Below are 26,230 nucleotides of genomic sequence, written 5' to 3'. Positions count from 1 at the left end.
ATTAATTGGAAAAAGGATCCTACTGCTGAGATTTTTAAAAGGGCGGGGGTTAGCTCTAATATTTTTTTAAAAGTTCAATGTTCTGGCTTTACTTTCAGAGCAGTTTATTTGACTAACTTTTTCCGCGTATTCACTGTCACTTTGCGTGGACAGTTTAACCCTTTAGACGATAATGCTGGACACTGAAAAGAAAAGAAAAAACCTACATGGTTTCACATGCCGTAGATAATTTGAAGAATGTATATGCTCTCGTGCAAACGGACCAGCTTCAACTGCAAAGTGTCGTGAAGCTAGCTGTTACTGGGCGAGGGCGCCATCTATAGGGCACATTATCGATGTCTTGCCAATCAATACAAGTGAGGAATAATATGCTGTAGGCTACTGATGATTACATCAAAGCAACATTTTCCACACTGTTTCTTAAACTAGCCTACTTAGAGTAGATTTTGTTTACAGTTCTTATTCACAACCGGTTAAACTAATCAGAACTATAGGCTATGCTATACGGTATTTTATATATAAAAAAATGTTTGGATGTTTTGTGAATGTTTTTTTTTTGTTTTTTTTGTTTGCCTCAACATGATTTTATTCAATTGATACTCCAACCGCTCAAAAAATATTGTCTAAGATGGTAAAAATGTATGAACAAAAATGGCGCTGCATTTAGGATACCTTCTACAAAACCTGTGCATGGAAACGTCCACAGTCAACGCAACATCTGGAATGATCCGCTGCGAAACAGTTAAATCTGTAATCTGTTGTTATACAGTATTTTACACCAATATAACAATCAAACGTCATCACCTAATTTTCTTTTGCTAGCCTCTATTTAGGGGTTTACTAGCCTATAGCCTATATAAACGATGGCAGGCAGGACTATTAAATCTATTATAATTATGATGATGATGCATCACCACCGAATTTTACATCAATACATCCCAAAATACTTTTTGAAAATACATTAATTTTAATTGGACGATGTTAATGACGACTGGACCAATAATGCGTAAAATGCAAAACACTCTGAATGGCAATAACTATTTTACATTTTGAATTAGAATAAATGGATACGATCTATTTCGTAGGTTTTCCCTGTTGAGAGTTTGATTTAGGTGTCGACTCTTCATGCTTACGTTTTTCCTTCTAAAAATCGTAGGAATTCATACGAAATATCGAAATGGTAAAACAGTCCATTTCAGTTTTTTTCTCACGAGATCTGGGTAAAAATGCGTTCGAAGGATTAAATGACCCAATTTCCAAAGATTTCACACAGCCGCAGGGTTGAGCCTAGTATTTGAGAACAAGTAAAATTACACAATTATGTCTTACAACTAACTAAAATTAGACTTTTGCACAGATCTCTACATCGTCAGAAATATGATTATTGCACATGTACAGAAGACACCTGAATTTCTACACACGTAAGTGACAGCTCACAGATAAACACGATCTTATGCTGATGTTCATGGCTCTTTGTGTTGCAACTTCTGTAAATAAATGTGTATAATCACGTTTTGGTCGTTTGTCTGGTTCTTATCTTCTCAAACTGAAGCTGACTTACTGCATTATTGCTGTGCTGTGGTTACGGAACGTCTAAGGCATAAAGGACCCAGTTTGGTAATTCTTATTATTAGTTTTTAACATAAATATATAGCTTATTAAAAACTGAGGGAAAACATGACATTAAAAAAGCTATAAAATAAACCGTGATGACCTAATAAAAGAAGTTATGGACATGCAGCATTACGGAAAGGTGTTTTATGGTCATTTATCTATCCTTGCCTTGGTTTACTCTTACTGATGTGATCCTTTAAAAATGCAAGCGTTTAAAAGCTGAAGTGCGCCACTAACTTCATAAAGCGGAAATGCAAATATAACGACCTTTTCAAACAGGTGTCTTAAACACTCCCATATGCTTATGCCATCGGTAGCTCCGCCCCAAAATCACACCATTAGCTGAGACGATTTGCCCGACTGGGTCATTTTCAAAGTACAAAGCATCTTTTGGGGCCAATAAAGTGTGTATATGAAGTGTAATAGTAGCCTACAGGCTACTGTCATTTAAACTGCATTTCATTTGAATCAATAATCTCAAAATGTAAAAAAATCAAATAAATTATACACATGATTGAAGAAATAAAGTAAACAAAACGCTCAATGTTCAGTGACCTCAGGTCTTCAGTTGACAAATTAAGCACATAATCAGGCTGAATAATTAAGAAAAAAGGCAACATTAAACAATCCACATAGTACTTAAATGTAATAAAATATTACAATGTAGTCTAATAAAGTATTTACAACGTTACGTTGCAGAGACGATGTTAAAGATATAAGCTCAACAATATCGTAACCGGGACACACGGTGTCAAAATGAAGGTCATTTTTTACACGTTTTGGGGGAAACCAGCCTACTTTTAGTTTGCTCATATAATATTCAGAAAACATATTTTATTACAAAAACACGCATCATCTTTAAGAAAACGTGACAAGCTGCCAAATACACGCGGCGATCAAATCAGGACCACGGAGAGCTCCGGGTGTGCACTCGCGCTCGAGCTCGACTTGCTCTGCTCTTTTGCTCGAACAACCCCTTTTAAATTACAGACAACGGCTACATAAATGAATGCATTAATGTTTAAGTTTTATTATCGTTACATACGATCACAAATTCATGCCATTGAGAAAGTAACAGGCACATTTCAGTGCTAAATAGGCGATATGTGGCATTGCCGCCTAGCGGGGCTATAGTTGAACTGATGGGCCTCGAAATACGATCCCGCTGCTCAGAGACACACACCACCGATCGACCACAGAGGTGTGAAATCCTCTCAAACAACAGTTACAAGTTAACAGCCCTTGAGCTTTACAACGTTATAGGCCTATATAATCTAAGCACTTTCTAAATAGCTTACATATCAGTTAAAGCATTCGCCTCTAGATAAAAATGCGTCTTGTGCACGTTGACGTTAAAGTGTTTGACGCAATTTGAGGACGTTCTCTTTCTGAAACGGCACTGTTCATCTTGCTGCACACAAACACTTGCATTTTCATGTCTCGTTTCCTGTTAAATTATATTTTCAATTTGTGTATCCACAAACCAACTTACTAGATACAAACAGGGAAACTGTTTTTACATGTAATATATCTTTAAAACAAAAACCTTGCATTTTATTGCTTTAAAAATATTTACTGTACTCTTGGCTTTACTTTAAATGCATACCGTGTTTATGTTTAAAAAATAAACAAAAGAAAAAGCAGCAAAACGTCCATGCCATGCTGAAAAGGTTTGTAAATGGATAACGCTTTGGTACGCAAGCTGGAAAAGGTTTGCCCTAAATAAAAATATAAATCAATGCATTTGCATTTTAAATCAAATAACACTGGATTTGTATATACATTTAAGAATTTTGTATTTTAGCAAGTTAAACATTCTATATGCCTAATGTTTAATGTAATTTAAGAAAATTAATTGAAATGTGTGCAATAGTCATGTCCCTCACACAGGTGCTCCTAAAGTATTTATTTATTTATTGTTTGTTTCTGGTAAACCCTACATTGTGTGGATAAAATTATACCGGACATCTTTGACCTTGTGGGGACTTTCTTTTTTTTTTTTGGAAGAGTGTATAAATTGTACACCATGTTTTTTGAGCAAATGTGTATAATGCAGGATGTTTTCTGTGATGGGTTTAGGTCTAGGAAATATACTGCATATAATATAAAATTTGTACCAAACATCCCCACAATGTAAATGGATTTATAAACATACTAAATTGTTTTTTTGAAAATGTAAAAATGCTGAATGTTTCCTGTGATGGGTAGGTTTAGGGGCAGGTGCAGTGTAGGGGGATAGACTGTACAGTTTTTATTGTATAAAATCCATTACGCTTATGGAAAGTCCCCACAATTCACAAAAGCATAAGGTGTGTGTGTATTGTCCAGTGCAGTGGTTAAAAAAATGTTACCAGCATCAGCCACCTGAGGTCAGCATTACCCTGGAAACGCATGCACTACTACTCATTACTGGACAAGTCTCAAGTGCAACGTAATACAAACACTTAACCCTCCTAATGCATTAAAACTGTAAATGCCAGTTGCATTCCAGGGTCTCTTTGGACCCGGTGGGTCTAAAGAAATTCTTAGAAATGTATTTTTTTTACAGAACAGGCTACAACAAGAAAATGATGCTAAAAAAATATATATTTGTGAGAATTAAAAAAAAACTATATATATATATCATTAGATTACTACATTGATAAAAACATAGTAATGAACTCCATTTACTTCAATGGATTTAATTTATTTGAAACTCAAACTGCTCAAAACTAAAATCTATGAAACCTACATTTTCTTTTTCAAAAACATTACTAAAACAACATCAATATTACTAAGAAATGGTATAAAAATGTACTACAGTAATTTTACTTTCATAAACTTACTTTCATATGAAAAAAAATTATGATATACTTGAATCTCTTTTCATGCTGCAATGTTTCATCAATAGGTGGCAGCAACGTGAAATCTGGACTTTTTGTTGTGCAAACCCTCTTGACTTTTTAAAATGTAGACTGTTTGGTCTTTTAAACTTTTATTTAAATTTTTGAAACTTTTGCTCTAAAAATACATTTGTTTGTTTTTGTCATTTCATTTTTATTTCAGAATTATTGTGTGTGCATGCGTGAACGTGTTTATATACAATGCACCCCTCAGGGGAAAGGAAACAAATCTGTGTAAATGTAAAGGAGGCTAATTATATTTTTCAGAAAAAAAAATCTAACAAGTTTTTTTTTTAAATCTAATAAAATAATAGTCTTTACAAACTTTCATTCTCATACAAAAAATATGGACAAAAATACCTTTTTTGTGCAATAGGATGAATCACAAACAAAGGATCACTCCAAGATTAGGCTACTGTTTCACCAGCTCTGTTGTGGTTTGAATAATTCATAAATATCTATTTTTATTGGTGTTATTCATTTGCTTTATGAATAGTACAAGGTGTTTCTGCCTCTTTTAAAGATCTTGTTAAAAAAACAATTAAAACCAAATATATGAAAATTATATGAAAATATATGAAATTAAAATATATGATGGGCCAATGAAACTAGTTTTTATTGTTTTATTATTATTTTTATTTTTTTACTGCTGGCCCAACTGCTTGCTGTATAAAATACTTATTGTTGAGACCTGAAATGTAAGAGTACAAAAATACAAATAAAATAAAGCATACAAGATAATAAGTTAATACTCTGGATTTCTCATTCAGAATATTTCATAATCCCAGATCTCTATAATGGGCACTTTAAGATGATTTTAGATGCACTGAAATACACAGATCAGGCATAACATTATGACCAGGTGAATCTCTTCATCACAGCACCTGTTAGTGGGTGATATAGGCAGCAAGTGAACATTTTGTCCTCGAAGTTGATGTATTAGAAGCAGGAAAAATAGGCAGGCATAAGGATTTGAGTGAGTTTGAAAAGGGCCAATTTGTGATGGCTAGGTGACTGGATCAGACCATCTCCAGCTCTTGTGGGGTGTTCCTGGTCTGCAGTATCAAAAGTGCTCCAAGGAAGCAACAGTGGTGAACTGGCTACAAGCTCCTGGGCCACCAAGGCTCATTGATGCACATGGGGAGTTAATGACTTAATAAGCATCAGAACTGGACCACGGAGCAATGGAAGAAAGCTTGGTGGGATGAATCACATTTTCTTTTACTTAATGAGGATGGCCAGGTTTACCTGGGGAAGACATGGCACCAGGATGCAGCATGTGAAGAAGGCAAGCTAGCGGAGGCAGTGTGATGCTTTGTTTTTGCTGGGAAACCCATAAAACGTTATTCCCTAGTTGTTATGGGATCTTTCAGCAGGACAATGCAACCTGCCACAAACCAAAAATGGTTCAGGAATTGTTTGAGGAGCACAACGAGTTTGAGATGTTACCTTGACCTCAAAATTCCAAAATTCCCAATCTAATTGAGCATCTGTGGGATGGACAGAACAAATAAGTCAGATCCATGGTGGCCCCACCTCAACATCTTGATACCTCAGCACACCTTCAGGGGTCTAGTGAAGTACATGCCTTGACGGGTCAGGGCTGTTTTGGCAGCAAACAAGGGACCAACACAATACAGGTCCTTCACAAAAAATGTGCATATTGCATTATTTTCCATAATGTAATACAAATTAAGCTTTCATATATTTTAGATTGCACACCAACTAAAATATTTCAGGTCTTTTATTGTTTTAATACTGATGATTTTGGCATACAGCTCATGAAACCCCAAAATTCCTATCTCAAATAATTAGCATATTTCTTCCGACCAATTAAAGAAAAGTGTTTTTAATACAAAAAAGTCAACCTTCAAATAATTATGTTCAGTTATGCACTCAATACTTGGTCGGGAATCCTTTTACAGAAATGACTGCTTCAATGTGGCGTGGCATGGAGGCGATCAGCCTGTGGCACCAAGGGGGTAATCTAGCGCTCGGAAAGCGTTCCACCCCTAGGGGCTGCCATTGCTAACCAAGCCATCACCTGCTGTTAGCATCCCATTGACTCCCATTCATTTTTGAGTCACTTTGACAGTGAATAACTTTACATCTGAGACGTTTAAAGACTCCATTTGTCTATTGTTTATTTCTAAAGAAACACGACAATGCATAAAAGGCTCCATTACCTTGTATCTTACACTATCGCCCCGCAGAAGCTGTTTTTGTAAAAATAGGCTAACGATTGCGTCATAACCAACGCGACCCTGTCGCACAGTTGCGAAATTACCTGAGGAGACGCTCGCAGGCAATCTTTTACTGTCTATGAGACAGTCGGGGGGACGTGGAGACATGTCCTGGAGACTAGTCTGATAAAGTCAAGGGGGAAGAATGGGGAGAAGCCCATAGTGAGCCAAAAGCAACGGGAGAAAATATTTAAACAACGTGATTCAGATTTCCCTTTCCACACCTACTAGAAGACTCACAGCTGTCAGACAGGAGGCTCACGTCACATCTACGTCGTCAAGCTCAGTCTGAGCCTGCGCAGTTCGCTCAGCCATCAGGAAGTGAGCGCCCCTAGGTTGACTTCATTCTTTCGCCGTTGAAGTCAATGGGAACGCTCCGTCCATTTCTTTTACTGTCTATGTGTGGCACTGCTGAGGTGTTATGGAGGCCCAGAATGCTTCGATAGCGGCCTTAAGCTCATCCAGAGTGTTGGGTCTTGCGTCTCTCAACTTTCTCTTCACAATATCCCACAGATTCTCTTTGGGGTTCAGTTCAGGAGAGTTGACAGGCCAACTGAGCACAGTAATACCATGGTCAGTAAACCATTTACCAGTGGTTTTGGCACTGTGAGCAGGTGCCAGGTCATGCTGAAAAACTAAATCTTCATCTCCATAAAGCTTTTCAGCAGATGGAAGCATGAAGTGCTCCAAAATCTCCTGATAGCTACCTGCATTGCCCCTGCCCTTGATAAAACAGTGGACCAACACCAGCAGCAGACATGGCACCCCAGACCATCACTGACTGTGGGTACTTGACACTGGACTTCAGGCATTTTGGCATTTCCTTCTCCCCAGTCTTCCTCCAGACTCTGGCACCTTGATTTCCGAATGACATGCAAAATTTGCTTTCATCCGAAAAAAGTACTTTGGACCACTGAGCAACAGTCCAGTGCTGCTTCTCTGTAGCCCAAAGTGGCTTGACCTGGGGAATGCGGCACCTGTAGCCCATTTCCTGCACACGCCTGTGCACGGTGGCTCTGGATGTTTCTACTCCAGACTCAGTCCACTGCTTCCGCAGGTCCCCCAAGGTCTGGAATTGGTCCTTCTCCACAATCTTCCTCAGGGTCCGGTCACCTCTTCTCGTTGTGTAGCGTTTTTTGCCACACTTTTTCCTTCCCACAGACTTCCCACTGAGATGCCTTGATACAGCACTCTGGGAAAAGCCTATTCGTTCAGAAATTTCTTTCTGTGTCTTACCCTCTCGCTTGAGGGTGTCAATGATGGCCTTCTGGACAGGGTCGGGTCGTCAGTCTTACCCATGATTGCGGTTTTGAGGAATGAACCAGGCTGGGAGTTTTTAAAAGCCTCAGGAATCTTTTGCAGGTGTTTAGAGTTAATTAGTTGATTCAGATGATTAGGTTAATAGCTTGTTTAGAGAACCTTTTCATGATATGCTAATTTTTTGAGATTTTTGGGTTTTCATGAGCTGTATGCCAAAATCATCAGTATTAAAACAATAAAAGACCTGAAATATTTCAGTTGGTGTGCAATTAATCTAAAATATATAAAAGTTAAATTTTTATCATTACATTATGGAAAATAATGAACTTTATCACAATATGCACATTTTTTGAGAAGGACATGTATTAAGAAGGTAGTATTGGTAATATAGTTGAAATATTCAACATTAAAAATGTGTTCACAGTAAGAAGTATACTGTACTCCTACACTGTACTTCAAACATACTGATTACAAACGCAGCATATCAGAAGCAGTCCAGAGGATCAGTAAAGTAGACAACAACTGTGTGTGGGGTGATGATATGACAGCCTTTTACCTGTTATTCAACCAGAATAAACACAGACACCGCTGCAGTCATTACATTATAAATCAGCAGCATTTCACTATACTGATGCTGCTACAAAATATCAAGAATCAATCAGAGCACAAAACTCTTGTATCGCATACTTGTCAAACTACTTTTGCTCAACTTTCTCTTCTCTCCCTACTTTTTTCTTCTTCATAGCCCTGGTGATTCGGTGAGCTAGAAATACAATTTTCAGTATGAAATGATAGCATTTTCTTTCGTGACAATGTGAACCTCTCCCAGGGCAAGAGAATCTGTGCACATTCAAGGACCTGGGAATATTATGCAACACATTCAAACTGACTACCAGAGAGAGTAAGAGATGGGGAGAGAAACAGAGGGAGAAAGAATTCACACAAGCATTACGTGAGAAGAATGACAATAAAGTGAAATGGACAACCGGATCTTGAATTAAAATCACCACAACCTTTCAATGACCTTATTTTTTGATTAAATTGAATGCATTTAATTAACAAACTCATAATTTAAATATATATACATTAGCCTACTATTAAATGCCCATTTCTGTGATTATAAGACTGTCTAAGAACAGTTTTCCTCCAGCTTGCAGGAAATGCTCAATGCTTCTCCCCAGCTGAGATGTCATTGCTGTGTTTCCTGTCTCAGTTTGGGGAAGACCAGACCATCTGTCTCTGTCTGGCCCAAGCCACCACACTCTCCTGTAAACATACACACACTGCCATACTGTGCTTTTGCAGAACCGAACACATTCAGAAATCCCGTTTATAGAAAAAAGCATAATCCGAAGATAAAGTTTAAGTCTGCACTTTTAAACTAGACTACTTTTATACTGAGGGTCCATGTCAACACATAACTCCCCCAGGCCTAGGTTCTTTTCCTGTTTTAGCTTTTATGACTGTCTGTACCCTTGTCTGTTAACCTAAATAAATAATTTGTTTTATAAGCAGAGGGAGGCCGACCAAAAGAGAGAGAGAGAGAGAGAGAGAGAGAGAGAGAGAGAGAGAGAGAGAGAGAGAGAGAGAGAGAGTTTAGCTAACAAAGAAACCACAGATAGTTACATAATCATAATCATTTCACTCCTAGGGGTTTTAGCACAAAGGGTCTGAAAATAAATAGAACAGTCTGTTTGAACATATTCTCTGAAACGCTGCCCTGAGTGAACCAAATATAGCATTATAGCGGGTTACAATCTTCGTATCATGTAATTTGCATCTATGTGTGCAGGGGGCAGGCTTTAATTACAGTCAGACGCATCCACAACACACAAACAATGCGATCGGTCTATATATTTATTGCGTGAGCGGACTTGCACTTGTTCGATTACGCTCTCATTTGTCAGAGCCTAACAAACAAATGAGGAAATAAATACCAGGAAAGAGTCAAACTGTTACTCAACAGAGTCAACACCCAGTCGATAATGCCTCAGAGGTTATCGGCTATTTACACAAATCGGGTCAATAAAGTAGACCGAAGAGTGGTCGTTTATCCACCTGTTTGAGCCCTTATTAGCCCTTCTCACAATAAGTGTGGGGTCAGTTGTAACATTGCCAGATGATCTAATCAGCAACAAGCTAGAGTGATGTCACTGATTTTGAAATCTTTCTCTACTGATTTTGAAGTTTTCTAGTAGGAAAATGAACATGAATGCCCTCTCAAATCCTATTTACTATTGGAGATCTCGGAGATAAATAATTTTGATACCTATGTTGCCATGTTGGGGCATGGCACAAACTTTAAACGCAACGGAGGGGAGAAGGACTGCTGCTGTGACTTGTATACTTTTTTCCACAACAGCAACATCGCCTTGTTGTTATTGTAGTGCCAATGTATGAATAACCATTTGAAGCAATGTATGTTTAAACCACAGTGAAAATAGCCTGTTTTTGACCGAGATTCCAGAATCATCAGCAAGCAGACTATCTATCTAGTGTGGTGAATGTTTAAATGGATGTCAACGGCTAGGATGCTAAATAAATATAATATTGGCTTTAATAAGATTTCCCCCCCAAAAAATGCAGTAATCATAATATAATAATAAAGCTTGTAATCATTACTCAAGAAGTGAGAAGTAGGACATTTCTGGTAGCATGTGAAAGCAGCAGAGTGAATTTTTCAAATACAGTAAGAAATCGCATTTTATTAAAATAAAAAAATAAAAAACTTTGATCCCACTTTATATCATGTGGCTTACTATGTACTTACATCAAAAATAAGTACTATGTACTTTTTGTTTCCATATAGTATTCCAAAACACTTTTGCTGTTATTGAGGTTGGATACAGGTAAAGTTATGGACAGGTGTGGTGGTATGGGTAAGTTTAAGGGTAGAGTTAGCTGTAAGGGACGTGTCAACAGTGTAATTATAAATGTTATTACAGAAATTAATTACAGATGCAATTACATCCAGGTATTTTTTATAAGTACAATGCAATAAGTTTATTGTAACAAATTATTAATTTAAATGTTGGTTAATATGAAGCCTAATATAAATTGGGTACAAAACTTTTATGAAATAAAAGAATAGGAGAAATTCTCAATAAAATTGTACAAGAGTGTTTGAGTAACAGCAATTTGTCAGGTGATGTTTGCATGTAATAACACAAATCAAACATTTAAAAGTGATCTACTGAAGACTACTGTGCAACATAGTTCTTTAATTCCAGCTTCCTGTTCATTTGTAACATTTCACTTGCTTGAAAAAATATATACTTTAAAGTATCCTTTAGAGAATTATTTGGTCAATATGAATACTTAACTTATGTACACTTTGCAAAACAAATTTGTCTGTTATTTTTCATTATATTGCTGACTGGGTTTTATTAATATTACATAATATTATTATTAATGAGGTGAATAATTATTTTGTGGAGCATTTTTTATTTATAGTAGCAGGCTATTACATTAAGATAGGTCTATGCACGTATAACGCACTTTCTTTTAGAGAGATGTAATTTCTCAACTTTTATGTTTTCTCACGTTTATAATGATATTTTCACGGCTTCCGCGTAAACTTTCGTACAAAACCTTCCCTTTTCATATTTTGTTACAGTTGCTATAGATGCAAGAGGCGAATTAATATCGGCTAAATCAATGTGCAGACTCCAGCAGGGTGGGCGCATTTCGGGGGCAGTGGAACTCGAGCGCGCACAGGAGAGCGCGTCTCTGATTGGATAACAGAGCTGTATAAATTGCCGCAGTGCCGTATTTCTCTCTTTCGTGGTGATTTAGTCCAAACCCCAATGCGGTCTGAACAAACTGCCCAGGGCCGTCATACAAGAAAGCCATCGCGCACAGGACCGTGTTATTTACAATGAAGGAGAGAAGAATCAGCCAGCCTTTGGTAATGCGTTGTAAACTGGTTTTAGTAGGAGACGTGCAGTGCGGTAAAACTGCTATGTTGCAAGTCTTGGCCAAAGACTGTTATCCTGAGGTATGTCCTACTCTCTCTCACGTATTCATAGAGCGGATAATGATGTGTAGGCTATTATCGATAGTAATGCTCTTGGATGCTTATGACATTATGCAGCAATATACTGATACATTATTGCGCACTGCGTTTGGTTATCCTGTATGTTCATACATCAAGGTGATACTCCGTGTATCTTTCTCATATGTGTTGTGTGCCGTGCACGTGTTGAAGCTGAGGGGGGAATCTAAATGTTTGCAACAAAACCATCGTAACCTATGATATATAGGTTAATATAACGTTATAAACGAAACGAGCGAAGTGTTTTTAAATGTTAAATGATTAAGTCATTAAATAAAGTGTTTTACCCCCCACACAGACATACGTCCCGACAGTGTTCGAGAACTACACAGCTGGACTGGAATTAGAGGAGCAGCGCGTGGAGCTTAGTTTATGGGACACGTCAGGTGAGACAGAAACACCGACTAACACCTGATTACATAACAGGACATTTAAACTGATTTAAGTAACATGTAAGTGTAACAAATATTACGTGTAAAGTTTTACACGTGACACCAGTTTTAAGAAATATCATTAAAAGATACAAGATGAAAATTCTGTCGTAATGTACTCGTTTTAAACCTGTAAGACTGTCTCCTGTGGAACACAAAAGATGCTATTCTGAAAAAATATGGGGCTTTTTTTCATACAAAAAAGTCAGTGTTGTGTTGGACTTTAACTGTCTGGACATAAATGAAAATTAATAAAACAAACAGAAATTGGATGCAAATAGTGAATAAAGTATATGTTCAGGCAAAAAGGTGTTTAAAACTAAAAGCTAATGAAATGTTCATCAATGCTCTAATTTTGTACAATGCAAAAAAAAATCATTACAATTCATATATATCAAATCTACACTCATTGAAGTAGCCCATGTCCCTAATTGACTATAAATTGCACTTGTTTTGTTCAGTGATATTTTAATAGTCTTTAAAGCAATCTTGCATTACATTGCTTCTTTTTTCTATGAATTACTTTCAGTTAGACAAAATGCTTCTTTATAAGTGCCACGCCCTGATTTATATGTTTTAATAGATTAGCATTAAAATAAATGTTACTTTACAAAATGACTTTCTGTAAACCTACCACATGCATTTCTCAGCTGTTGTGTTGACTGTTATTAGGCTAGTGGGTCAGTCAGACATTACAGGAAAGACACACCATCAGCACCTGAGCCCTGAGTCAGGAAAGGCAAGCTGACATATGTGAAGCTGCGGTACGTGTGCGAGAGCATCTTGCAGCTGCAACACCTGAGACCTATCCTCAGGCGTCAGACGCTGCGGTGTGCCGTCTTCACCTTCTGTCTGCCTCTGTATCAGACTAGATCTCTGATTGGTTATTAAAATAAACAGGGCTGTGTATAGGACAGCACAGGGTTTTTGGAATGTCTCACTGTGACATGCAAAGCCTTTTTGATGACGTAGGTGGCCTCTATCTGAAGTGGATTACAGAGATCAGCTCCTGTTTTAGTGATTGTGATTTTGACTATCAGATTCAATAAAGTGTCAAGGTTTAGACAGGGAACGTTTAGTATGTGTGTTTGCCTGTGTATATGATTGAGCTAGTAGCAGAATAGCTGATAGCTCTTACATTCTTATCTAGTATTAAGACATGGAATGTTCTTCTGATAGTCTTGTTGCTTTAGTTTGGATTTATAGACCTTTAAGTGAAAAAGACATCGCTTAAAGAGATAGTTCACCTCAAAAAGAAAACGTCACAATTTACTCACCATCATATTTAAAACCTGCATGACTTTCTTCTGCAGAACAAAAATACAAACAAAGATATTTTGAAGAATTTATAAACAAAGCATGTTCAAAGAATTGGTGATTTTTTGGGGGGTAAACTCTCTCTTTAATTAGGCTTTAGGTGTATCTTCTCAAAATTAATATTACTTTTATCATACCAATTATGTACCCAACCATCCTCTTTTAGCTTATCTTTGTAAGTGGTGTGTGTGTGTTCAAGTATCACAGGATATTCATGGCCTCCCAAAATGCCCTTATTTTATAACTGATATTTCAACTGAGATTAATCTGTTACAGTGTATGGGTTTAATATTCTTAAATTCCGTAGCTGCTGTCATTGCATGCTGAGTGAAAAGCTGGGATCTTTAGGGTCATGTTGTGTAGCACGTTGTGTAACATATCAGTCAGTGATGCCTGATGGATCTGAATGTTAACTGTCATGCCTGACAGCTTGACTGAGTGTACTATTAGGATGAGTGGATAGAATGTTGCATTTCTAAAATAGGTGCCGAATATGGGAGATTATAGTTTTTTCTACAAATTTTGTTATTTTCTACAGAACCTTACAATTTAAGGGAAATAAAAAAAATTGACCTGCAGCAAATGGGACATTTTGCTAGCAAAATAAAGGATGACGTACATTAAAGTACATCTGGTCAGTTGTTATTGCAGAAAAAAACCCTGACAGAGTGATCAGGATCAGCTGTCGTCAGACTCCTTAAGCATACAAAAACTTCACTGGGTTATTACAATTAATGGCAAAAGGAATATTTGGAAATGTAAACTGATATTTCCTACTCACACACTGCAGCAAAAGAAAAGACATAAATAACTGGCTTAAAACCATTTTTGAGTACTTGAGCAAAACACTGTGTGTGTGTGTGTGTGTGTGTGTGTGTGTGTGTGTGTGTGTGTGTGTGTGTGTGTGTGTGTGTGTGTGTGTGTGTGTGTGTGTGTGTGAGTGTGAGTGTGAGAGAGAGAGCTGGTTGAATAAACCTTAAAGGGACAGTTCACCCTGAAATCAAAATAAAGTAATATTTTACTCACCCTGCTGTTGTTCCAATGCCCTATGTCCATCTATGTTTTTCAGAATTTAAAAGGAGAAATTTAGAAAAACGTCCTGCACACGCTCCTTTATATAATGGCAGTGAATGGCAACCAGGCTAAAACTTTACAAAAAGGATACAAAAGTATCACGCATTGATACAGTGAGACGTGCGCCACATATGGAATGTGTTCAGAGGGCATGCTATACTTTATTTTTCAGTCAAAATACTGAGCTCGACCGTTACTCTTTGCTTATTCCTGGGAGGGCAAGAGTCGTAAGCAGCCGCTTATGCTTACTATAACTTGCACAGTTATCATGGCACCCAGCTAGGATAAGCACACACTCACCATTTTATAATGGTGAGAAATAAGTCTTCTTCTATCACTCAATAGAAATAAACACAGTTTTCCTAAGAGGTAAATAATAAGAATACTATATATATATACTATATATATAACGGCCGTGCTCAGAATTTTGAATGAATAATACGGGTTCTTTCTCGGAAAAAAACGTATGCTCTCCGGAACACTTTCCACATATGGCATGCGTCTAACTGTGTCAGTGCGTGATACTTTTTGTATTCTTTGTGTAAAGTTTTGGACTGGTTGCCATTCACTGCCATTATATAAAGGCATGCAGGTCGTTTTAAAAAAATGTGCCTTTTGTGGTCCGAAAAAGATAGAAAGACAGGGGGGATTGGAACAACAGCGTAGTGGGTAAAAGATTACTATTTTCATTTCAGGGTGAACTATCCCTTTAAGACAAGTTCAAGACTTCCTGCCTCAAGGTATTTCCTGCCATGCATTTCATCTCATTATGGAATGTTAAAAACACTCATGGAATTTCCCAGTCATATTATTGACCCTGGAACAGTGAAACTAGTGGAATAACTATTGAATACCGAAAAAACTGTCAAACAAACTATGCTGGAAAAAAGATTTTTGCAGCTTGTTCAAATTACCTGAGCTTAAAGGGGGAGGTGAAATGCTGTTTCATGCATACTGAGCTTTTTACACTGTTAAAGACTTGGATTCCCATCCTAAACATAGACAGTTTCAAAAACTAATGTTAGACGTTTGATGGTGTATTTCTTTGTCAAAAATACTTCTTCCGGTTTCTCACAAGTTTCAGAGTTTTTTTCGAGTATGGCTCGGTTTGACGTTAATAGAGCGGAAGGTCCTTGTATGGGCCGTACGGGCTCTTCTCCCGGTAGGGTGCGCGCGCGCGTGACTAGAGCGAGAGAGGAAATGCACGCCCCATAAACACTCGCTCAGATGCAGATCCACTCGTCCGTGAACACTTATGACGCTCCGCACTCCCGCTCCACTTTATTCCTATGGGTGATATCAACGTTTCAGCACAGCATTCCCGGAAGGCAGCGCTGCATTTGAACAGATTTGAACGCAGAAATGACGGGAAGCTTCACAACATCACGGATTTCCACGGTCACTGCTGTTACAGGACTTCACCAAATCATACCAAAGAAGTGTGTTTTTGACGGAGCGGTCCCAGCAATAAAGGTTCGGTCCCGCTTTGGAAGCAGCCGGTGAGTAAAACTGCTTCAAATGTCTCTGCTATTGGCTCGTCGCGTGAGTAAACATCAGTAAACGGCACGATCGCGTGCTTCGTCATTCAAATGCGCTAAAGGTTAACGTTACTCCATTGTTGTTCTATATAACGTTACACTAGTCTGACGTGCAAAACCGTTTTGCTTGCTACTGCTAAGGTTTAGTCGCATACAATAGTCCATAAACAAATCATGTCCTCATAAACTGTGAGTAAAGACACACAAATGTTGACAGGCCACTAAATACAGTACATACCACAGAGACGGACGTCCTGCTGTTGCTGTTTCTCCTGTTCAATTTATTTCAGCCTGATTCTGGATCACGTATTAGCTGAATCCGATCGATAGCATACATGGGTCGATAGCATACTTGGGTTTCTCTACGCTCGAGGACGTCACCACTTTGGGTGTGCTCGTCATTCTTTAGCTCCGCCCACACGATACGCCTCCAGGCGCTCGGTTTTTCCGGAAAGACTCGGTACAGCCTATATTTCTTTTATAAATATAATAAAACTAAAGACTTTTCGTAGATATGAAGGATGCAATACTACTCTATAGGTACTCAAGATTGACATGAGATTGGCTGAAACTGAGTGTTTCACCCCCCCTTTAAAAGAGCTAAAACAACACAATTGCTATACATTAAATGTTGAAATTAATTGTTATTTTATATGTTTTTGAGTGAAGGGAAAGACCTGCGAGTGTTTAATGTTCAGTCATGCTTCCCGTTAAAAAGAGTTTGTTAAGTTTAAGTTTTTATGGTTACGATTGTGCTAAAGACTATGGTTAAGTCATAGATGGCTACATGTATCTTTCTACTTGTGCTTGTTGCAGACAGTCTTTTTTTTTAACATAATGTCAAATACAAACTGATAATTTCCATCTACTCAAAATCAAGATTTGAATATATCTGAAAAACTACTCAATATATTTGAACTGAAATAAACATAAAAAAAGAAAATTAATAAATTAATTTTGTGTAACCAAATCAAAAAGTTATTTGTTTTCAGTGTAACCACACTGAATCCAGGTCAGAAGAGGAAAAAGTAACTGGATTTTATCATGCACAACAACTGACTCAGAATCTTGCATATAAGATCAGAGCTTGAGAAGACAATCAAGCAGCTCCCATCTATTCCCTCATTACGCCAGTTAGGCTTTGTTAATTGTGCACAGCCTTGTTAGGTGGCGATGCACAGGAGGAACATTGGCAGAGCAGTAGATGCTCAAACACTCATCAGCATACGTGCACAAACACACTCTAATCACGACTAATTACAGAAGCTTTAATTGAATTTTCTCATCTGGCTCTCACTGCTTTAGGCATCTTTTCACACACTCTCCAGATCAAAGAGGAAACGGGCATGAGAGGCTGCAACCGAGCCTTTGACAGGGTCTGGTGTGGACCACTTCTGTAGCTCTTATCATTGAAAATTTGATTTAAGAGGAATATACAATATTTTAATTTGTTTTTCAAACAGTCAGCTGTCGAGAGCAATAGCCTCCTAGTAGAACAGATATACGGAGATGTCCTACCATTGTTGTTTATGTCTGAATAGATCCATGAACTCTTTACAAAAAGATATAAAACATATAATTAGTTTTAAATATATAAATAAATAAGTTAATTATGTAAGTATAAATAAACTATACAATTTATAGTGACAACTGTATATTCATAATTTTTCAACTTAAAAAAATAAGCAATTGGTTTTAAATATATACATAATTTAATTAAAATGTAAAGTATATATTATATATATTATAGTGAGGAAAATAAGTATTTGAACACCCTGCTATTTTGCAAGTTCTACCACTTAGAAATCATGGAGGGGTGTGTGCATGTCCACTGTAAGATATAATCCACTAAACGTGTTTGGAGGAGGAAGAATAATGAGTACCATCCCAAGAACACCATCCCCTCTGTGAAGCATGGGGGGTGGTAGCATCATGCTTTGAGGGTGTGTTTTTTCTGCACATGGGAAAGGGCGACTGCACTGTATGAAGGAGAGGATGACTGGGGCCACGTATTGCGAGATTTTGGGGAACAACCTCCTTCCCTCAGTTAGAGCATTGAAGATGGGTTAGAGGCTGGGTCTTCCAACATGAAAATGACCCGAAGCACACAGCCAGAATAACCAAGGAATGGCTCTGTAAGAAGCATATCAAGGTTCTGCCGGGGCCTAGCCAGTCTCCAGACCTAAACCCAATAGAGAATCTTTGGAGGGAGCTCAAACTCTGTGTTTATCAGCGACAGGCCGGAAACCTGACTGATCTAGAGAAGATCTGTGTGGAGGAGTGGGCCAAAATCCCTCCTGCAGTGTGAGCAAACCTGGTGAAAACTGCAAACAAAGTTTGCAAACTGCAAACAAAATTGCAAACAAAGGCTGCTGTACCAAATATTAACATTGATTTTCTCAGGTGTTCAAATACTTATTTGCAGCTGTATCATACAAATAAATAGTTTAAAAAAAGCATACATTGTGATTTCTGGATTTTTTTTTTAGATTATGTCTCTCACAGTGGACATGCACCTACGATGACAATTTCAGACCCCTCCATGATTTCTAAGTGGGAGAACTTGCAAAATAGCAGGGTGTTCAAATACTTATTTTTCTCACTGTATTATATATATATATATATATATATATATATATATATATATATATATATATATATATATATATATATATATATATATATATATATATATATATATATATATATATATAAAACAATTCATAATATAACAATTTCAACCCATTTAAGATTAACCAACCTCATCTGTTTGCAAACGAATTAACTCAACCACAGTGAAATTTAAAGTTTAAAGCAGTTAAATTGAAATTAATTCGCTAGAATGGCCTTTTTGTTGAGAGCTGTATTGTCTAATGGAGTGATAGTGTTATCCAGATTGCATGAAGAGTCATTGTTTTGTCTTGACATATCTCTCTTATCTTTCTACTGGTAAGCCATATATTCTGTCCAAACCTAGTCTGAGGGTGTTTTCACACCTGAAAGTCCGCACCGAGGTCCGAACCAAAGTTTGTGTTTGGACATTTGGTTCTTTTTGGTTTGCTTTCACATTGCAGTTATATCAGCGCACCAAAGAACTTTACATGACGCACTGGCGTCCTGTCGTCATCATCTATGTGGGCTGCATCTTAACATTGATTGGTTTGTTAGCGGACGTGCGTCTGACGTCAGTGTGTTGTCAATTCAGCGGCTAACTTTGACAGGAATGAATGAACAGACGCATATCGTTGGCAATACTGTTAATATTATGGCACTACTATCTGCAGCACCAACTATACTCGAGGCAAATCCACCAAATGAACGTCCTCGTTGTGCAAACATTTTATCGGCGCCGACAGGAAAGGAGGAGCTCCTAGAAGATAGGCTTTTTAGCCAAACAATGTGTTTTATTTTATAGTTATGTTTAAATATTATAATGTTATTTTTAAATTTCATCTAGGCTATATTGATTATGAAACGTGCACAGATGTGCAATATATGTCAAAGACATTGAGTCAGAAATAATTTTGACCACTTCATTAGGATTTGTTTTGTAGAAAGCTTTGTATTTTGTATCTTAATTTTAATAAATGTTTCATAATTTGCCTGAATTTAATAAATAAGCTTAAATAAATAATATAGCAGACATCCCGTGACGGAGTGATCATTTGCGTTGCACATGAACTGGAGCGGTCTCATAAATAAACCGAAATTCAGCATAACGTTACTTGTCTCACAGACATTAGAAATATATATATATATATATATATATATATATATATATATATATATATATATATATATATATATATATATATATATATATATATATATATATATATATATATATACTATTCACAAGCAGAGCACGCCGTTCACGCGAGCTGACATGACTACACAAGCGGTTCTGTTTAAAATGCTGCGTGATCACTGCTGCTCACGTGTGTTGTGAGTTTAATCTGTGTTTTTTCACTAATCCTACACCAGAACTTCCTGTAAATGGTCTGAAAGTCCGAACTATACAGAAAATGCTTTCACACAAGAAACGAACCGAACCTTTGATCAGTTTGGTCCGGACCGAGACTACCTCTTTTCGTCGGACCAAATTTCGTCTGTTTGGTCCGGACCATGGTCCGAGGGAGGTTTCACACCTGTAATTTTGGTTCGTACCAAACTGAAAAGTCCGAAAATCCGGACCAAACAAGGTAGGTGTGAAAGCACCCTGAGTCACTGTCTACATATACAGCAGTAATACGTTACCCAGAGAGGCTCACACAGCACCCAACATCTAAGCTGAGAGGCGATACTCTAATAAGCACAAATACATGAATATTGGTTGAAATGTGTCTTTAATGGACTTGTTTTATTTGCTATCGAATAGAGCTATAGTATGACAATGTTTTGTGTGCATCATTCAATGCCGTTGCCATAGTTACGGAATGAGATGAGGTTTGCTGTGTGGGGGGACAAGACCTCCCCGGTAACTCATTCTGTCAATAAAGGAATCTCCGAGATTCGCCCACACACATGCACATACCTACTGCAAGACCTCCCATATGATTCTGTTTATTAGGACAGCCAGATTTGATATTCCATTTTTAGTCACATTTGCTTCTCTCACCAGTAATAGTATAATGTTATTTAATGCCAAGTTTCCATTATTGATGTTTGTTGTTTGGTTGCTTCTGCAGGTTCACCATATTATGATAATGTCAGGCCTCTGTGCTACAGTGATGCAGACGCTGTTCTTCTCTGCTTTGATATAAGTCGCCCTGACACCGTCGAAAGCTCTCTGAAAAAGGTGAATTACATTTTATGACTTCTTAAATTTAATAAAAACATTTTTTGAATAGTTAAAATATCTAAAAATCCTTATAAGATTAATTTGTTTAAGAAGCAACATTTCATAAAATATAAAAAAAATTGTGCATTTTGTCTCATTGCACTGGCAGACCATATTTGCGTGAAGAAAGTAAAACAAAATGCACTTATATTAAAGATTAAATCTATCTGAACACAACTTAAAGGGATAGTTCACCCAAAAACAATGACTTTTTCCAATTCTATGGACAAAAAAATAAATATTTGAACCTAAGATTTTTAAAGTTTTTAGGTAAACTATCCTTTTCTTACACAGCATTGCTTTTCAAGAAAAAATACTTATTAAAAATAAGATTTTGCAATATTAACATTTCTCTTCCTGCAGTGGAAAGCCGAAATCATGGATTTCTGCCCCAGTACTAGAATAATCCTAGTCGGCTGCAAGACAGACCTGCGTACAGATGTTTGCACACTGATGGAGCTGTCCAATCAGAGACTGACGCCCATCTCCCATGAGCAGGTCAGTCAGTGTTACCCTCCCTCTGTAAACTAGACTATTCGCCTCTTTTTCCATCTCTGACTGCATTCTGTTTGTATGTAGGGCACCTTGTTGGCAAAGCAGGTAGGAGCGGAGGTGTACCTGGAGTGCTCTGCATTCACATCGGAGAAGAGCATCCACAGCGTGTTCCGCTCAGCAGCACTCACGTGCCTCAACAAACTACAGCCCCCCATAAAGCAAAGCCCCACCCGCCGGCTCTCCAAACGCCTCCTTCACCTGCCCAGCAGGGCAGAGCTCCTGACCTCCTCCTTCAGCAAGGAGAGAACCAAGAGCTGTTCCATCATGTGAGCCCCCTCCGCGTGCGCCGCTCCAGAAGAAGAAAAAAAAACGCACGCATTTTTGCTCTTCGAGAGGATTGGTTTGGGGGGGGGGCTGTTTGAGGGAAGGGGAGGTCATGACCTTTTATGACCCCTCCCTCTCTCATTTAAGTTGTTTTTCTTCCATTCTGACACCCCACCTGCAAACTCGCTCATCCCTGCGACAAAGAGCTGCTGCCATTGTTCAAGGTTTTTGGCTGTTACACATCCTAATGCTAAAGTATCGATTGATTTCCCTTTACATGAACTGCATTTTGTATTAATGATCAATCAATCAGATGAAGAAGGAAACACAGTGTATATTGGACACTGTTGAATATTTTTGTGGGTAATCTTATTTGTTAGTGTGCATACATGTATGGGAATGCGGGTTTGAGCTGTGAACGTAATTTAATATTTAAGGTAAGAGGATGAGTTTCTGTTACACAGTACGCACTTTAGTGAACACGGATGTGATTGTTGATTGGAAAGTGAGATGATTGAATACAGGTTGGCATTAGTTTCTGTTTCAAAACAGAATTATGCATTGCTTGAACTTGCTGACGCTTCTGGCACTGATCTACGAAGAATCAAAATGTCACACTATCTGGTTAGAAGTCATGCAAGTGTGTGGGGAGGAACCAAACACGATTTTATGTCCTCCTGAAAAAGTGCTATAAATCTGATAGATAAAGCATCCAATCACATTTGTACAATCCAGATGTATTGGACATGCTGACACATGCTCTCTCTCTATATATCTCTCTCTTAGTCCTTCATACACTTTCTGCCCATAGAGAATGGGGCATAAATCTCAGTCAATGAGGAGAATTGCCTGCTCCCTTTCTCTGAATAAAGCAGGAGTTATTGCCACAAAGACCCCCTTCCAGATGTTCCAGGAATTATTTTTTAGAAAACAAAATCTTTCGTTAAAGTAATTATAAAGATGGATTGGGAAGGTCATGGGGGATTACTCAGGGACACTGCAGTCCACCAAAACTGATCAATGTTGCATAATTTAAAGGACATTTTGAATTTGACAGATGACTTTTGTTTAACAATAATCTTAAAATCTGCCCCAACAGCTAATTCTCAATTACAGGCCTGTAAAGAGCTGATTTCTCATCATGTGGCAAAGCGACTGGTTATTCTCTGGGCTGGGCATTAGATTGCATTGCAGTTCCAGCAATTCTGATGCATATGGTTGGATCACTGTCACACAAGAGTACTCTTCTCTCACCCTAAACCTCATTTTGGTAATCTCTGTCTTAAATCCCACAACCCCTGATTGTGTAATGCTTAATCGTAAAACAACTAAATCCTCACTCTGGGCTTATGGACAAGTAGAAATGAAATGAGAAGTCAGATGAGACAGCATTATAAAAAACCTGACCTCAGAATTACTGGTCCAACTTAATTTAATACAAGTTCATCAAATTTAATACAATCAAAGAAATGGTTTGGGGAATAACTTAAACTATTGTTTAAAAATTCTGGGTCAGTAAAGGCCAAGTATGTCACTTCTCAGATATTCCAAGACCAGACAAACACCAATTCAACACGGTCAATCGGCGTAAGCCAGAGCAGACCAACGGCAATAGCCGGCGACAGCAGTAACACACTTATTGACAAAACCAGATTTCCATTTCCCTCTCACAGAATCTGTCAGTGCAGTGTGAATTGGCCTTAAGATTTTTTCTTTTTTTTTAAATCAATACTTTTATTCAGCAAGGATGCGTTAAATTGATTAAAAGTGACACTGAAGACAAAACATTTATAAAAGATTTCCATTCGAAATAAAAGCTGTTATTTTGAACTTTATAATCGAAGAATCCTGGAAAAATGTGTCCAATTAAAATAGTTTGACATTGATAATAATAATAAACGTTTCTTAATCATCAAATCAGCATATTAAAATTATTTCTGAAGGATCATGTGACACTGAAGACTGGATTTTTTAATTGTAATAATTGTTTTGATCAAACAAATGTAGCCTTGGTGAGCATAAGAGAACAACATTTTACAGAACCCAAACTTTTGGTCATCAGTGGACTTCCTGATCTCGATAAAAGTTCTGATGAAACCGCATTAAAATTACTAGTCACATTATTGAGCATTTTGTTTGGTGGTGATATTAGGTCATTGAGCAGGAAATGTGGTCTTAAAGTCCTTTATAATAATAATATTATTAATGTCAACTCAAAATGTTGTGAAAACTCGGTCAAGAATGAGAATGAAAATACTGTACATAAAAATGGTCTTGCCTTAACTACACCTCAGAACTACATTACTATATCATTTACTCTGTAAATTCTCATCTGAATGGAACTTTGTTTTATTAAATGTTTATTTGTTCAAACATTGACCAGCTTCACATCATGCTATATAGCGATTGCCATTGCTTAGCAACAGACAAGTCAGATAAGCTGGACTCCATGTCCGAAAACCACTCTAGAGAAGTGGAGAGAGAAACCGGGTGGAAAAGTCAAAATAAGGGAACATTTTCTCATTGTAGCATTACAAACGGCTTTTTCATGACTTTAGTTTAAAGAACATCATCTTGATATGAATTTGTTACTGTTGTTTGGTTTAGTAGCACCTTTTTAATGTCATATGTTTGAAGTGGTGGACCTCCACAATAGTCTTTTTGTTACTCAAGTCTCTGGACGTACATATGTTGTGCATAACCAATTTTGTGCAGCCCTTTAAATATTGTCTGTGAAGCAAACCATTTCAAAACAGACAGTATGATTGTGTGTGCTATGTAATGTGTAACTTATGGTTGATTATTGCTGGTTCTGTTTTATTCTTTACTTTCAGACAATCTATTTTATATTGAATATGTTTATTTTCCCTTGTCTTTGGTGTCGTGTCACACTTAAATGAATTAAAACCCGGATTTGATCAGTAAATTGCCATGTTCCCTTCTTTCCAACACACATAAAGAGAAAACCCTTAATCTAAAACAATTTTGCATCTTATACTGACCTTTTTACATGGATTAAAACTTGCAGATCCAGTGGCAGACCAACATATGAGAAATGAAACAAGTCTAAATAACATATTTAACATGCCAATAAAAGTGAATTCAGCAATCACAAAAAAGTATTGGTAATTACTTATTGGTCAAAACGAATGGAAACCTTATATCCTAAAATCCTAAATAAATAAATATGTTTTTCTGTCAGCTCTGTAGTGAAACTAGTTTGAATGTTTTTGAAAGTCTCACACTCACCCAGGCGGCATTTCTTTGATCAAAAATACAATAAAAAAAGTTATATTGTTAAGGTATCAGTTTTCTATTTTCGTTTATATTAAACAGTGACATGCAGTGGTATTTGGCATATTTTCCAGGTTAAATAATAATAATAAAAACATTTATTCACTGTTCAAAAAATAAATAAAAAACACAACCCATCAAACTCATATAATAAATCTCATATTTTGTAATATTTTTGCATCGTTTTATTTTTGTACTGTGGATTATTTTCTGAGACGACACTACCTCCCTTGCCTAGCATTTTAAAACCCAGAATTTCCAGCATCATTACCCCAGTCTTCAGGTCACATGATTCTTCAGAAATCATTCTAACAGGCTGATTTGCTGCTCAGGAAATATTCCTTATCATCAATGTTGAAAACAGTTTCAAGAAAATACAGCATCAGAGGGAATCCTTATGGAAAGAGCTGCAGCTTCCAGCTGCTTGAAGTCTTCTACACCCCAGATCTTTAGAGAGAAAAGAGTGAGACTGGGAATGTTTGGGTGGAAAGTAAGGGAATGACAGGAATGCCGCTCATTACCAATGACTTGTATCTATCAGGCAGAGACCTAGCGAGATAAACCCGGGAGAAATCAGTAAAGGGGGGAATGAAATGATGGGGGAGACTTATTTTCTCTGACGGGCTGCAGTCTGCCATAGAGACGGGCTGCAGTCTGCACACAAAAACACACACGCAGCCATCAAACCAACGACCGTGACTCCAGCACTAACAATGCCATAGATCGTCTAGAAACAATGAAACAATGTCGGATCATAATGACAGGAGAATGTGTTCAGTATGTGCATTAAGACCTTCAAATGTGTTATTCGCCTTCTTAGACACATTATCAGAGGAATGCTGTATTAATGTTCATATATAGGAG

General features: G+C 37.4%; 1 protein-coding gene and 1 long non-coding RNA gene across 2 annotated transcripts in view; one reads left to right on the top strand and one right to left on the bottom strand.

The window, feature by feature from the left end:
* LOC137078812 (uncharacterized) overlaps positions 1–26,230 on the bottom strand; it is a 172,462-nt gene that overhangs the window by 138,484 nt on the left and 7,748 nt on the right. The gene's annotated exons all lie outside the window — the stretch shown is intronic.
* rnd1a (Rho family GTPase 1a) lies at positions 11,710–24,998 on the top strand. Its single transcript, XM_067446507.1, has 5 exons — positions 11,710–11,996; positions 12,352–12,439; positions 21,102–21,211; positions 21,617–21,751; positions 21,833–24,998. Exons 1-5 carry the CDS (start codon positions 11,877–11,879, stop codon positions 22,076–22,078), a joined length of 699 nt encoding a protein of 232 aa, XP_067302608.1. The 5' UTR covers positions 11,710–11,876; the 3' UTR covers positions 22,079–24,998.

The sequence above is a fragment of the Pseudorasbora parva genome, chromosome 6, assembly GCF_024679245.1.
Source record: "Pseudorasbora parva isolate DD20220531a chromosome 6, ASM2467924v1, whole genome shotgun sequence".
NCBI classification, from domain to species: domain Eukaryota; kingdom Metazoa; phylum Chordata; class Actinopteri; order Cypriniformes; family Gobionidae; genus Pseudorasbora; species Pseudorasbora parva.
This window is presented reverse-complemented; position numbering and strand designations above follow the sequence as displayed.

Bases quoted from the DNA above. Each gene is read 5' to 3' on its own strand.
- rnd1a (XM_067446507.1), top strand. From the start codon at position 11,877: ATGAAGGAGAGAAGAATCAGCCAGCCTTTGGTAATGCGTTGTAAACTG. The intron at 11,997-12,351 runs GTATGTCCTACT...CCCCCCACACAG, and splicing joins CCAAAGACTGTTATCCTGAG to ACATACGTCCCGACAGTGTT. The intron at 12,440-21,101 runs GTGAGACAGAAA...TTGCTTCTGCAG, and splicing joins TAGTTTATGGGACACGTCAG to GTTCACCATATTATGATAAT.